Genomic DNA, 16,430 nt, shown 5'->3' with positions numbered 1-16,430 from the left:
TTCCAACTGGAAACTGAGGAATGCCAAATATGAGCTTCCAATAACAGAATGGACAATGACTATTGCAGTACAATAAATCCAATCCTCAATCCAGTAAATGTAGTCAAATTATTAGGGTCAAAATTGTGATATTCCTAAACACATTCCATACAATTTACTAGAACATAGGAAAACAGCAACAGGGGGAGGCCATCCAGCCCATTGAGCCTGTTCCACCAGTTTATTATATCTTGACAGATTTTCCAGAGAGGAACAAAGAAAGGGGGAGACCTGGGTAATGATTGTTTGCTGAAATCCTCCTCCCCAAATCTCTGGCCCCTGCACGAGAATCAACTCTGTAGCAAGCAGTACAACTGCACATCACCAGTTAAAGCACCTCAGAGGGCAATGTAGATCTTGGAACAGCACATTGTGGAGCACCAAACGTTTCAGAGATGAGGAGGAACGATGATAACTGCACTTCCAAGGCAAAGACGCTCTCAGAGGTGCAGGTGCAACATGATCCTCAGGTGAGTCAAGGTATAAAGGGGTGGGACCATTAACCTCTACCTCCCTTCCCCTTTCAGCGCCTTGGGACGTCCTCCTGACGTGAAACACGTCTTTAAAAAAAAAATTTGTTGTTGTTTGATCCACTTTCTAATGAACATACATGAGAGAGAAGTTAACACATTGCATATCGCATGGACTACAGTTGTATTGTTATAGAACTAAATATTGTAAATAATTTAATTTTTCTGGTATTTTGTTATTATTTAATATAACTAGTGATGCCAAACTCCTATACTCAGTCATTTGTTGGATTCTACATGTTTATATTTTCTGCCTGGATATTTTTCTCTTTTGAGTTCACAAGGAACACACCATCTAGTTTATGGTGTTCCAAAGAAGCATATACTGTATATATATTCATGCTGTGTATGAGAGAAAGACACAATTTGTGTTTTATAGACAATCTGCCCTCAACTCATGCAAAACTGAGACTTTTTGAGTGTTTTGTACTTGAAACATTGTATCTCCAATAAAATCAATAAAAATCTGTGGGAATTCAGAGTGTACAAGTAACTTTGTTTACCCCTTAACTCCCCAAATTACGTCAACCATTGTAATTTACATCATTATTGTAACACACAATTTTGCAGTTGCAATAAAGACCTTAAGCTTCTTTCTGTTCTAAAACCTGAAGCTGATAACAGCATGGCTGCAGTGTGCTCCCAGAGTAATGTGACAGTTAAATAACTAAATTAGCATCAGGAGCTTGCATCCCTCAAGCAATAATCAATGGGAATGTGATAGTTGCCTGTATTGAGAGTATAGGATTCAACCTTGACTGGTATGCTTGACAGGAGAGGAGAAATAGAAATCCTTAAAAGTTATCTGCCACTGCCGTATGCCTCAATGATTCTTTTTACTGAATAGCAAGGTACCAAAGCCAACTTTACAGAAATGTAGCTCTTTTGAAATTTTTTAAACTTTACACTTAAATTAAGTATCTCAGCTGCAGCTGGAAACCTGATCAATTTCAAGCCTTCAGAAAATCTTTGTTGGTGATTCAAAAATAACCCAGCCAGTGAAATTCATAGAAAAGAGATATGTATTTGAATCTCTTTACATCTGATACGGGATATCACCTGGCAGCAGTTGCTTACTTTACCTGAATACAGTGAAGAGCCAATGATTTGTTTAGTTTATATACATTTATTCAGCTAGTTTATATAGTTTTTTTCCTATAGTGCATCCTGGAATATAATCCCTGGAGCACGTTATATTAATTGATGCTTGAATATCTGAACACCTCTGGTTCCAATTAGTTTGGAGAATGAATGTCTAATCATCCTTGGAGTTTTGTATCTCCTACGAAAGATACCTGCAACCTTTTTTTTCTGCATCTGTCCCCTTGTGGAGGGTTTATGACTATGATTTATAAATATTTTCAAAATGTCAGGAGCAATTATATTTTAAAATAATTTAATTTTTACCCATGATCTCAGGGTTATATGACACTGGCTTACATCTATTTCAACAATAGTTTGCACGTACTGTGAAATTCAGTTTATTGAACATCGTTGGATAGTTTGGTTTGTTGAATAGAATTTAGAAATCCCAAACCATTTGCACATCTAATCTAAAAATAGATTGTTTAATTCAACACCAGATATAAAATTTGTTAAATAATTTTCCCTGTGACCATTCGTATAAAATCAATTAATCTGAGTCCGAATAAATGCATAGTCTCAAATCACTACCTTCTATAATCCAGAACAAATGTTGCCATTGCCTTCTCCTCCTTTCCCCTCCCCTCCCCTCACTCCCCAGCGAGTCACTAGCGTGTAGTCAGTTGGTCATGTGCGAGTGAGGATAGGTCTGATTGGAAGAGTTTGCTTCCGATTCCGGTGAGGAGCGGCCAAGCTCCAGGAGTTTGAGTCTCCTCTTATATTTAGTCCAGTTATATGAGTAATTTAGTTTATTGAATCATTTTCACTGTCAAATTGAGTATTTAACAGAATTTCAGCATATAAATCATTGTATTTCATATAGCGCCTTAGCATGTCGTTTCAAAAGAGCTTCACAGGATCTTACTGTAAAGTGTAGTAACTATGTTTTCATAGATGAACATGGCAGCCAGTTTACACACTTCAACATCCCACAAACAACAACCACAATTTTTTTCATCTATATAGCGCCTTTCATCCAGGGTAGCATCTCAGAGTGCTGAAGCACATTGAGACATTTCAATGATCTGATAAGGCAAACAGCCATGAAGTAAATTAACAATTTTATCTGGAAGACATTGGCTAGGATACCAAGAGAAACTCCGTTCTCTTTACAAATAGTATCATGGGATATTTAATGTGCACCTGAATAGACAGGACTTTAGCGTGGCACATTATCCTCTGGTATCACCTTAGAAGGCAAGCAAGGAAGAAGCGTCTTCTTTACAATCAATGGCACTAAACCAGCAGGAGGCACACTTACCATATGATGAGATGTAATTTATCATGTTTTTTCCCCAACCTAGCTATAAACCCAAGGGAGAACTAACCAAAATGTATGCATGTGTTTTGTTGAATAGTGTGAGCATCAAAAAGGCCTTTGATTGTAAACCTAGAAAGTATTGTGAGTGAGCATCATAATTGTCATGGTCGATATGTTCATTCCTTTCAAAGTTGCACGACTATTTGTAAAAATACTTTATAATGCATAAGCAGAAGTGTTCAAAGCAACTCCTACACTTGAAACATCAGCTGAACTAAAAAATATATATTTAATATATTTTAGTGCAAAAACTTACCACAGGCCCCAAAGTTAATGATGGTCTAATGCTTTTAGCACCTACTATGTAAAACTATTTTGCACAAATGAAATTACAAAGAATTCTCCCAGGCAGCAAGAAAATAACCACCAGTAGCAATAAAGGATGATTGCTCTACACACTTGAAGCAAAATTAAGTATTTTAACCTTATAAAATGTCCCCTGCATAAAATAGACACATTAGTTATTCTGAAACTATAGAACATAACAACTGCATTCATTTCACACTAATGAAGAAAATTGCCTGGGCTTACAACAGTCTGTTATTAACTGGAAAAAAAACTCTCTCCATAACATGGAACATTAAACATAATTAAATTTTTTTTGCCTAAAATTGAAATACAATGAAGCACAGACATGGCAGCTGTTGAGTGCCATGCCTTAGGTACTTGAAGATAGTGCAATAGGAAATTATCTTCTGTATTATAAAATAAATGACCTGTTTCCTTCAGCATCAGTCAGCTGCTGACATATGTTTAGAATTATGGCTGGTGTTAGATAAAAGCAGTGATTGATGTTACAATTTTTGATATCTCAGTAAACTCGTGTTTAAATATCTTCATTTTTTNCATTTTAAGTACATTCTGAACATTTTGTAGCTTTCTAAGAAGATGTAATGCTATTTAAACGTCTTCTCTGACCCTGCTGCTTAGTGTATTTGTTGAGAAACTGATAAGATCATCCACTATTGGCCAAAAGCACACATCATTTTTTAAGCACTGCATTAAGTCAATCATCGCATCAAATGCAAGGATTATTATTATCACAGCATTTTATACAGAATTTTTCAACACCACAGTCTTGTTTTGTTTTGAAACTGGACACAATCTCAGCAAATCTAAGATGACAGTAGCACTTTCAATTTATCATCACTGCCGTCGCTTTTAAACTGTTCAGTCAGTCATCACTAAATTTTATATAGGAGATCCTCCCATTGCAATTAGGGTTCCTTTCAGAATTAGATATGATTGAATAAAACAAAATGTTACTGCAAGTGGTATTGTAATCGCCATGTACTTGATACTGAACCATACAGACCAGGAAGGTTTGATCGCTGACCTGTACTGAGTTAACTGAAATCGATGTCCTCAAAGACAGCCCAAGGGAGGGGGGTGGTGTTTAGATATTAGACAGCATCCATTAATCCTCATCATTTGATCACCTCCAAATGCACAGTTTCCAAACTAGGCAGTAAATCCTGTGAAGCGCATTGAGACTAATGTGAAATGCACTATACTAAATGTAATGGTTATTATTATTATTAACATTGAAAGCTTGCTGACGATGGCCCAGGGTTTCAACAACAACAACAACAACAACAAGATTCCATTTATAAAGCGCCTTTCACGTCAGGAGGACGTCCCAAGGCGCTGCACAGTTGGGTCATGACCCGAGCAGGGGGGAAATGGTCAGGGTGAGGGGAGGGAAGGGAGGGAGCGAGGAGGGGGGAAATGGTCAGGGTGAGGGGAGGGAAGGGAGGGAGCGAGGAGGGGGAAGAGAGTCGAGAGGGGAGCTGAAGGCACGGTCAAAGAGAAAGGTTTTGAGACCGGCCTTGAAGGAGGAAAGGGAGGAGGCGGCGAAGGCACTGGGGGATGGAGTTCCAGAGCCTGGGGGCTGAGAGGCTGATGGCCCGGCACCGATGGTAGGGCGGTTGGGGCGGGGGATGTGGAGCAGACCGGAGCCAGAGGAACGGAGGGTACGGGCAGGTAGGTAGGGGGATAGTAGGTCGGAGAGGTAGGAGGGAGCAAGGCCGTGAATGGCCTTGTAGGTGAGGATGAGGATCTTGAATTCGATCCTCTGGAGGATGGGGAGCCAGTGGAGGCGAGCGAGGGTGGGAGTGATGTGGTCCCGAAGCCTGGTGCGGGACAGTACACGAGCTGCAGAGTTCTGAATGACCTGCAGCTTGTGGAGGGAGGTGCCGGGAAGGCCGGCGAGGAGAGAGTTCCCATAGTCCAGCCTTGAGGTGACAAAGGCGTGAACCAGGGTTTCAGCAGCGTGAGGGGTGAGGTAGTGCCGTAGTCTGGCGATGTTCCGGAGGTGATGGAAGGCGGTGCCAGTTGTGGTACGGATGTGAGGGAGAAAGGACAGCTCAGGGTCGAACAAAACGCCGAGGTTCCTGACTGGCTTTGAGAGGTGGAGAGTGCAGCCTTGGATGCTGATGGTGTCAGCGCCTGAGGTGCGGAGGCGCTGACGTGAGCCAATCAGGAGGGCCTCGGTTTTTCGCACGTTGAGCTGAAGAAAGTTGTCTCTCATCCAGGACTCGATGTCGGACAGGCAGCTGTCAGGACATCGGTGGTCGTGGAGTTGAGGGTAGAGGAGGAAAGGTAGAGTTTTTTGCATTATTTATAACTTCTCAAATCTTTTGCGAAGGAAGATCTAGACTATACAGAAACAGGTGAAATTTGCATTCAATTTGAGGTTGAATTGTCTTGGTTCCAACCTCAAATTGAGACAAGATCTTTTAGAGGGTGATTGCAAAGAATGGTGGGCGATGTGACCAGCTCAAACGAGTTAAAGGAGCAGACTTTGAAAGAGCTTTGCAACTTGAAGCAGCTTCATGAGAGCTAAGGGGGGAAGCAAGACATGAAATTTAACTCAGAAGAGAAAGGAAGAAAGTGCATAACAATAAGCCTTGGGGGATTTTTAAAATCTAGTCAGGAATGTATTCAACTATTTAAAATAGTCAGTGGGTTCTAGCATAATAACTTCCCACAGTGAAGATCTCTTTAGCAATCAGCTCATTATAGGAGACCCTATTAATCTGGTACATCTGTGCCATGCCCCAGCTCTGCCTTTCCCCACATCCGCAACTTTGCCGGCTCCGCCACTGATTCACACCGCAGGTTGCTGAGACTGTCATACCCACATTCATACCATCCAGGCTCGACTGCGCAAACTCCCTGCTTGTCGGCCTCCCCAACTCCTCCCTCCATAGGCTGCAGATCATCCAGAACTCTGCAGCCCATGTTCTCTCCCTAATCAGGCTCTGTGACCCTATTACGTCCATCCTCGCCCGACTCCAACAACAACAACAACTTGTATTTATATAGTGCCCTCCACACCGGACGGCATCTCAGAGCGCTTCAGAGTAACGGATCCCGGGGCCGAGCCAGGGGGAGGGGGAGGAAGGTGGCCAAAGATGCAGTCGAAAAGAAAGGTCTTCAGCAGAGACCTGAAAATAGGGAGAGAGGGAGTGAGGTAAAAGGAGTGAGGAAGGGAATTCCAGAGCCTCGGGGCATATTGGCTGAAGGAACGGCCGCCAAGGGTGGAGCGGAGGATTCGGAAGACAAGGAGGAGGTCAGACCCGGAGGAACGAAGGCAACGGGCACTGTTTTGAGGAGAGAGGAGGTCAGAGAGGTAGGGGGGTGCAGAGGAGTGGAGGGATTTGAAGACAAGGGTCAGGATCTTGAAGTTGATCCTCTCTGGGATAGGCAGCCAGTGCAGTTTGGCAAGGACTGGGGTAATCGGGGAGCGGAGTTTGGTGTGGATGAGAATGTGGGCGACAGAGTTTTGAACAATCCGGATTTTGTGAATGGTAGTGGAGGGGAGGCCGGTGAGGAGGGCATTAGAATAGCCCAGCCAAGAGGTGACAAAGACATGGACCAGGGTTTCAGTGGCTTTTGGAGAAAGGTATTGGTGGAGACGGGCGATACGTCGGAGGTGGAAGAAGGCGGTGCTGGTGAGGGACTGGATGTGGGGGAGGAAGGATAATTGGGGGTCGAATCTGGCGCCTAGGTTGCCTACAGGTTTGGAGAGTTTTAGGGGGAGGTCAGGTCGGTGGAGGAGGTAAGAACCATGAGATTTTAGACATTGATGAGAGCCAAAGAGTATGGTTTCCGTCTTGTCAACGTTCAGGTGAAGGAAATTTGCGCTCATCCAGCTCCTGAGGTCTGACAGGCAGGCTGACAGAACATCAGGGGACTGGGGGTCGCAAAGAGAGGTGGAAAAATAGAGCTGGGTGTCATCCGCATACATTTGGAAATGTACCCCATGTTTGTGGATGACATCCCCAAGAGGAAACATGTAGATCAGAAAGAGTAGGAGGCCAAGGATGGATCCTTGGGGTACCCCACAGGTAATCAGGTGAGGGCGGGAGGAGAAGCCGTTTGTGCAGATGTACTGCTGGCGGTTTGTGAGGTAGGACTCGAACCAGGTGAGTACGGTCCCACTGAAGTGGATGACGGAGGAAAGGCGGTGGAGGAGGATGGCGTGATCGACTGTGTCGAACGCGATGAAGAGGTCCAGGAGGACAAGAAGGCAGAGGGAGCCCTGGTTACAGATAGAGAGGATGTTGCTTGTGACTTTCACAAGCGCAGTCTCTGTACTGTGGGCAGGGAGGAAACCGGACTGGAGAGGTTCGAAGAGGGAGTGGGAGGAGAGGTGTGTGCGAAGTTGATTGGCAACAATGCATTCTAGGACTTTTGAGAGGAAGGGCAGGTTAATAATAATAATAATAATAATCCTTGCATTTGATATATATATATATTTGTAGGTTAGAAATAGAGCATTAGTGACTGGGGTTTGAGGGATCTAGGGAGGGTTTTTTCATGAGGGGGGTGATGACAGCAGTTTTGAGGGAGGCAGGGACTGATCCAGAGGAGAGGGACTGGTTGATGATGTCAGCCAGTAGTGGGCAGAGGAGGGGGAGCTGAGTGACCAGCAAGTTGGTGCGGAGGGGGTCGAGGCAGCAGGTGGTGGGTTTCATAGAGATGATGGTGGGTGAGAGGGAGGAGGGAGAGATGGGGAGGAAGGAATGTAGGATGTGGGTGGTGGTAGGAGCAGATGATGGGGAGGGTGAGGGGAACAGAAAGGGTATGGTGGTGGGTGACAAGAGGCAGGTGGATGAGGCTGCCTGGCGGATGTTAAGTATTTTAGAAGAGAAGAAGTCCATGACCTCCTCACACTTGGCATTTGATATGAAGATTGAGGAGGCCTGAGAGGGAGCACGGAGGAGGTAGTAGTTCCCATCACAAAGAGGATACAGTTCAATATCCTGGTCCTCAATTTCAAAGCCCACCATGGCCTTTCGCCCACAAATATACGGTCAATTCACTTTACAGCATATTCTGTGAAGCGCTTTGAGATGTCCAGAAGATGTGAAAAACGCTATATCAAATGCAAGGATCATTATTATTATTATTGTTATTATTACTCCCCCTACCTCTGCGATCTCCTAACTCCCTACCAACCTGCTCCCTCTCTCCGCTCAGCGGGCTCCGGCCTGCTTCACATCCGCTGCCTCGCCTGACCCACTCTGCCCCCACCCTCTGGAATTTCATCCTGCACTCCCTCCACCTCGTCCCCCTCCCTTGCCTCCTTCAAGACCTGTCTTAAGACCCTCCTTTTCAACCGTGGCTTCGGTCACCCTCCTTCATCCCCTGCCATCCACCCTTCCCGATCCCGCCCCCCAGCTCGGGTTTGAAACACTGATTGTCCAGCACCTTGGGCTTTCCTCCCAGCGTGAAAGGCGCTATACAAATGTAATTTTTGTTGTTGTTGTATTGTACATTCAACAAATTTAATAACCACCAGGTATTGCTATTGTATATATCTTGGTAATGTTTTTCCACTTGTTTCCCAAAGGTACTGGGTATTCATCCCAACTAATAGGTATACATTTTGTTCAACGTTTGGCAGTATTGACCACTAATGTGATTTTTCCCAGAGTCATACATCCTCAAAGGCCGTGCTAGGACATGCTGCATTGTGAGAGATGCCGTCCTATGGATGAAACATTAAACCAAGGACCCATGTGATTTTTCCAAGAGTCACGCATCCTCAAAGGCATTGCATGTCAGCCTGGCTCAGTTAGTAGCACTCTCGCCTCTGAGTCAGAAGGTTGTGGGTTCAAGCCCCACATTGGGACTTGGAATCACACTGTCTAGGCTGACACTCCAATGCCATGCTAAGACATGCTGCACTGTGGGAGATGCCGTCTTATGGATGAAGCATTAAACCAAGGACGTTTGCTTGTTCATGTGGATGTTAAAAATTCTGGGGCACTTTTAAAAAAAGGTTTCTCTGTGTCCTTGCCAACAATACCCCAATAAAATTGGTCAATCTTTCCATAGCTGTCGTGTGAGACATTGCTGTGCACAAGCTGGCTGCCACATTTGCCCACAAAATACACAATCACTTCATTTTGCAGTAATTCCTGTGAAACACTTTGAGATGTCCTCCTAACATGAAAGCCAAATGTAAGGATTATTACTGATATGTTGGAATATTGTTAAGTATACTAGTCACTATTCAGCCTTAACTATGAGCACTGGTAGAGTTTTTTTGTTCTGAACAACAGAACAGCTAAATACACTCTTGCCTTGTTTGATCAGAACTTCATAAAAACAAACTTCCAAGAAAAAATGTCTAGATCATGACCAGGAGCAGTAAACCTGATTATTTTTCCCTTCCCTAAACCAAGGGTTCTAAGGCATCTCTTGGGTATCCCTCCAAATTAATAGGTAAAGATTCCATTCAGTATTTTGTGGTGTTGTCCATAAGTAGAATTTCTCCTTGAGTCACTTGACCCCAAGGGTACACACTGAATGGAATTTTTACTCTTATGTTTTGAAATACAGTACTTGAATATCACTTGCCTTTGTATGAATATCACAAATATGAATACAATATGTATACTTTTGGTCATAATAATAATCCTTGCAGTTGGTATAGTTTTTCACCTTGAGAGGATGTCCCAAAGCCCTTTACAGGATTTGCTGTGAGGTGGAGTGTCTGTGTATTTGTAGGCAACCTAATTTCCTACAAACAGCCATGAAACAAATGCGAATGATTGATTTTATTTGGAGGATTGTTGTTCCAGGACACTGGAAAAAACTCCCTTTTCTTTTCAAATAGTGCCTTGGGATCTGCAGTGGAGTCCTGCAGCTCAGTGGTTAGAGCACTCGCCTCGCAAGTGAGAGACCTGGGTTCAATTGCCAGCAGGACGAAACGTTGGACAAGTTTCCTTACTCCACAAGCCTCTGTTTACCTAGCAGCAAATAGGACCCCAGCTGTTAGTCAATTGGCAGATCACTTTTCCGGGGGTAATAATTCCTTAAAAAAAAGAAAAAATACTGGCTACTCAATCCACGACTGTTTGTGGGACGCTGCTGTGTGCAATTGTTTGCCACGTTTTGCCCACAGAATCTACGGTCAATTCACTTCTCTTCACCTTCTATATGCTCCCCCTTGGTGACGTCATCTGCAGACATGGGGTAAATTTTCACATGTATGCGGATGACACCCATCTCTACCTCTCTGCCTCCACCCTGAACTCCAGGACTACTGGCATCCTGACCGACTGCCTGTCCGACATCAAGTCCTGGACGAGGGCCAACTTTCTCCAACTCAACGTCAGCAAAACTGAGGCCCTCCTGATTGGCTCCCGCCAGCGCCTCCGCACCTCAGGCTCTGGCAGCATCAGCCTCCACAGCTGCACACTCAACCTCACTAAGCCCGTCGGAAGCCAGTCAGGAACTCTCATGCACCAGGATCCGTGACCCCATCACTCCCACCCTCGCCCAACTCCACTGGCTCCCCATCCCCCAGAGGATTAAGTTCAAGATCCTTGTCCTCACTTTTATGGCCATCCATGGCCTTGCCCCCTCCTACCTCTCTGACCTGCTGACTCCCTACCAACCTGTCCGCTTCCCTCCATTCATCAGTCTCTGGTCTGATCCAAGTCTCCCGCCCGATCCACCCTACCATTGGTGACCGGGCTTTCAGCCTCTCTGCTCCCACACTCTGGAACTCCATCCCACGGTCCCTTTGCCTCGCTTCCTCCCTTGCCTCTTTCAAGGCCGGTCTCAAGACCCTTCTCTTTGACCATGCCTTTGGTCTCCCTCCCACCTCTCTGCCTTCCCTCACCCCTACACCACCCCTCCCCCATGCTCGGGCCCCGACATCTGACTGTTCAGCGCTTTGGGACGTCCTCCCGACGTGAAAGGCGCTCTTTTGTTGTCGTTGTTGTTGTTTACAGTATATTCTGTGAAGTGCTTTGAGACATCTCGAAGACATGATAAAGCACCATATCAAATGCAAGGATTATTATTATTTAACCTCTACCTGAACACTCAGATGAGACCTTGGTTTAATGTCTTATGCAAAGGAACATATATCAGACAATGTGACACCCCCAGCACTGCATTGGAGTTTAAACATAGACTACATTGAGTTTGAGTTTCAAGGTGGGGCTTGTGAACCCAAATCTACTGACTCAGAGACAAAGTGCTACCAACTGAGCCAGGCTGACTGATACATATTGACTGCACAAATAAATACCGACCTCAAGACCAGTGTGTGGTCAGATTCTGGACACATTCATGAATACCAATTCATTTTCAAGATTTTGATGATGAACAATCTTATCAGCTTCTTTGATTTTCAGGAGATAGATTTCTCTTTGAAAAATACGAATGGCCTGTTGTATTTGTATTGTAAAAAAAACCAAATACAATCATTTATGATTTTGATTTAATTAACCATTTGAGTATTTAATTAACCCTTTGAGTACTTAAATAATAATAGTTTGGGCACTCAATCCACAACAGTGTGTGGAACGCAGTTGTTTGCAGATGGCTGTCGCGATTCGCACACAAAATATAGTCAATTCACTTTACAGTATATTCTGTGAAGCACTTTGAAACTTCTTGAAGACCTGCTATAAGGTGCTATATCAAACGCAAGGAGTATCATATTATTATTATGGGAGCTAACTTTCTACAGTTGAACATCATCAAGACCGAGGCCTCCTGATTGGCTCCCGTCAGTGCCTTCACAACTCAGGGACTGAGAGCATCACCATCCATGGTTGCACACTCCACCTCACTGAGCCAGTCTGGAACCTTGGGGTCTTGTTTGACCCCCAACTATCCTTTCTACCCCATATCCATGCCATGACCCTTGTATCTGCCCTCACCTCTGCAACACTGCCCGACTTCGCTACTGCCTCATCTCCCAGGCCACCAATCCCCTCATCCATGCAATCGTCACATCTAGGCTCGACTATGCCAATTTCCTCCTTGTCGGCCTTCCCAACTCTTCCCTCCCCAAGCTGCAGATCATCCAGAACTCTGCAGCTCATGTCCTCTCACGCACCAGGCTCCGTGACCTCATCACACCCAACCTTGCCCAGCTCCACTGGCTCCCCATCCTCCAGAGGATAGAATTCAAAATCCTCGTCCTCGCCTTCAAGGCCCTCCATGGCCTTGCCCCCTTCTATATCTTTGACTGCTGACCCCATATCAACCTGTCCGCTCCCTCCTCTCAGCAGTCTGGGGCCTGCTCCATCATCGGCAGTCGAGCCTTCAGCCTTTCTGCCCTCACCCTAGGGCTTCCATCCCACATTCCTTTCACCTCGCTCTCTCCCTTGACTCCTTCAAGGCGCGTTTCAAAATCTTCCTCTTTGACTGAGCCTTACGACCACTCTCCTACCCTCCCCAATCCCAACCTCCAGCTTGGGTCCAAACCCCTAACTGTCCAACGCCTTGGTCCTCTCGACGTGAAAGGTGCTTTACAAATGTAATTTTGTATTTTTGTATTTTGTAATTTCTGAAAACAAACATTTTTCAGGCCTTTTGTGATTTGTTTGGCTTTGTCCCTAAATTTGTGTTTGTAATTGAGAATGCAGTGTGGGAATATTCACTCTATCCATCTTTAATAAATTTCACATAGATTTTACAGTATATGCAGCAAAATGAGAATGTTTTACTCAGTCCAGGGAATTCCCATAAGTAAGACTCCACGATGGTAAACAGGGAAACGATTCTGGTGTCACAATTTATTTATGGCTCACAAACATATCAGAAATTGGTTTTATTATTTATTTTGAGCCCCATTTTCCAATCCAAAGTTTTCAAGTTGAAAGGAAGGGATAAATGGGATTGTTCTGTTTTCTGAACCGTATAACTGGTTGTAATTGTGACAAATCACACTGAACAGCTGAAATGTGAGAGATATTATGACTGTTGAATAAAAATAAAACCTAAAACGTAAATAGACCATTCAATGCATCAAGCCAACTCCTTCCACAGACCAAGTATTGTATTGGGCACTCGACCCAACACATTTATTAGTTTCTTCCGTACAATTATTTTGTGCCTGCTAGAGGAAAGCTATCCAATTTGTTATCTTGCATTGTTCATCCTCAGTCAATTGTTTTCCTTTGGAAATCATTTCCATTTTCCCAACAACTCAGGAATCATCACGTTCTGTATAGTATTCCATCATTTGTCCTCAGCAATTAAACCTTCAAATCATTTCATGCCCAGATATTTATCCAGCTCTTTAATCATGTTGAGTTCATACTGCACTCTTCCTGATGAGTTGGAAACAAAATTTGCAATGAAATTTTGAGCCATTCCGAGTTGTGCTGGAACAACCCCCTCCCCTCAGCACCCTGAGGAAGTGGTTTCAGGAGTAGTTTAATTCACCCAAATCTCAGTGGGTCATTTGACTTCTGACGTGTAGGTTTGAGTATTCCAGGTGGATAACAGGTACTGTACCAGGAACGCCTTGTGAGCAGAATGGTGAGCAGTCATCCCAACATGGAAAGAGAATACAGTTTGTCTACAGTAAATCCTGTGAAGCACTTTAAAATGTTTTGCTGATGTGATAAGACACAATATTGAAATGCAAGGATTATTTAATTAATGAGCACATCGTGTAATTTGTGACTGGGTTCTGGGAATGCATGTGCGTTCAGTTTTGTGTTGCATCCCATCATGTGTCAATTCTCGATGCGAAAAGATCTGTCAGATTTGTTACCTTAATCAAAAAACGTTATTTATCCGGAAAATAAAGTTAATAGTTCTGGCCTGCTATAGAAAGTTATTTTTTGATGATCTAAAATAAATCACCAAAATGTATGATTATTTTATGTTGGGGGGGAAACTATTTTAATGGATAATAATAATCTTTGCATTTGATATAGCGCCTTATCACGTCTTCAAGACGTCTCAAAGCGCTTTACAGAATATACTGTAAAGTGACTTAACTGCATATTTTTGTTGGCAAAACGCTGGAGCCAATTGCGCATAGCAGTGTCCCACAAACAGTCGTGGATTGAGTGACCAAATTATTATTATTTACTTATTTTTTGGAAGGGACTATTACCCCGGGAAAAGCGATCCACCAATTGACTAACAACCAGTTTCCTACTTACTGCTAGGTGAACAGAGGTGTATGGAGTAAGGAAATTTGCCCAGCGATTCGCCTGCCGGGAATCGAACCCAGGTCTCTCGCTTGTGAGGCGAGTGCTTTAACCACTAAGTTACAGGACTCCACATGTTTAATCAGTATTCAATTTTAATATTTGCAAAAAATAACTTTTTGCCTGATTGCAAAGCAGAGCTTTTGAAGCCAATCTTGTTTTACTCTATTTCACTTTTATTTTATGATATCTAAATAAGGATGGTCCTTATCTAGATATGTACGTATATCATGTATGAAGACAAGATTAGGATGAGTTGCGAATGGAATATTCCAATGAAGATAATAGGCTTGGGCATGTCAGGCAAGGTACTTTGAGGTCTGATGACATCTGTGGCAGTCAGCAGCATGAGTAGTGCTGTCAAGAGAGATAGAGAGGAATGCGTGTGGGGTTTGGGCAGGGGAGTAAAAGTAAAGTTAAATTCAGTCATTGAAAAGGCAGATTGATATGATTATCTAATTGATAAAAGATGATTTGAGAACTATTTTAAATTCCGTAGCACTTCGGAAATGCAAGTGAAGTAGATAATCAAGGTTCTACTTGCAAAGATGCAAAGTTCCACTTACTGAGACATCTAAAGATTCTTCATGATATTTCTCTTTACATTTTCAGAGACAATCAAAACAAATATATTCAGAGCACTGTTGCAAATGTGGAAAAGTACTTTGGTGAATTCTGCGGCTTATTTGCAGCCTATGTACGAAAAACTGCTAGGCTGCGTGACAAATCTGATCTCTTGGTGAAAGAAATCCGAACATATGCTGAAACGGAAACTCCTAATGTGAAATCTGGCCTGGTCAACTTTGCAGATCAGCTTGCAACAGTGCAAGATTATCGACAAGCGCAGGTGAGCAATTGTACTCATTTAATTGCCTGCTAACTAGACTTGGTCATTTTTAGACTCTGCGTGTGTGAAAGAGAGAGAGAGAGGACTTGCAGTGGTTATAGATATGGAGTCAAAAATGTGCTCAACCCCAATGTATTAACGTTTAATCAATTTTTAATTGTAGTATTTGCAAGAAATAATGTGTTGCTGATTAGGTGCAAAGCAGAGCTTTTGAAGCCAATCATGTTTTACTCTGTTTTACTTTTATTTTATGAATATTACAGAGGTCATTGCCCCTCTGAGCTTCCCTTCTGTTTCTACCAAGCTCTGCACACTTTTGTATATATTTCCCTGCATTTTCACTCTGTTTAGAAATGATTCTGTTTTTATTTTCTAGGTTGAAAGGCTGGAAGCTAAAGTTATAGAACCATTCAAGAAATATGGTAACATTACCAAGCTAAAAAGGGTAAGTCATACGTAGCGAAAGAAAAGTAAGTGTTCACAGTGGCGAGAACAAACAATTGTAATGTTTATAATGAATGTTAGTAATTGCTTTGTAACCTAGAATATTTGGTACAACTAATGAGTCTGTTTAAGTGAGCTCTAATTGAGCTAAGTTATCTGTGAGCAATGAGTGAGTTCAATCACTTATTTCCTGCAAAAGTGCTCGGAGTTATCAGGCGGAGAATTTCTCTGCTGCACAGTAGAAGAATCTCTTGTTGATCCATAAATGCTTTGTTCTGACTTGTCCCTTTCAGTCTCAAATCAGCAAAACAGGACACCATTTGTGAAACATTTGTTCACAAGTTACTATAAACAAATAATCTTTTAGGTTTCTTTTAGTCAGCCCGGGATGTCTGAAAGCCATATCATGTGGAACGCGATTATCATACTTAAGAGTATTTGTGAGCCAGTTCCCGAGCAAACGGGGTCGCAATCCTCCAGGTTGCTATTGCTGACAGATTTTTAATATCCATCTGAACTGCAGACAGTACCCCAGTTTAAGTATCGCACCTCCGACAATGCAAGACACCCCAGGACTGCATTGGAGTTTCAAATATGTTATTCCAAATCCCAACATGGGG

At 43.2% G+C, this 16,430-nt stretch overlaps 1 protein-coding gene across 1 annotated transcript in view; it reads left to right on the top strand.

Annotated features, from left to right (window-relative positions):
* Positions 1-434: 434 nt before the first annotated feature.
* The window catches only part of cibar1 (CBY1 interacting BAR domain containing 1), a 40,872-nt gene continuing 24,876 nt past the window's right edge, over positions 435-16,430 (top strand). The window contains exons 1-4 of the mRNA XM_007902697.2: positions 435-509; positions 14,515-14,558; positions 15,132-15,366; positions 15,743-15,811. Of these exons, the coding sequence (XP_007900888.2) occupies positions 435-509; positions 14,515-14,558; positions 15,132-15,366; positions 15,743-15,811 (423 nt within the window). The remainder of the gene's footprint in view (positions 510-14,514; positions 14,559-15,131; positions 15,367-15,742; positions 15,812-16,430) is intronic.

The sequence above is a fragment of the Callorhinchus milii genome, unplaced genomic scaffold, assembly GCF_018977255.1.
Source record: "Callorhinchus milii isolate IMCB2004 unplaced genomic scaffold, IMCB_Cmil_1.0 Scaffold2, whole genome shotgun sequence".
In the NCBI taxonomy this organism is placed as follows: Eukaryota; Metazoa; Chordata; class Chondrichthyes; order Chimaeriformes; family Callorhinchidae; genus Callorhinchus; species Callorhinchus milii.
The sequence above is the reverse complement of the archived record's forward strand: the minus strand, read 5'-3'. Positions and strand labels throughout refer to the sequence as shown.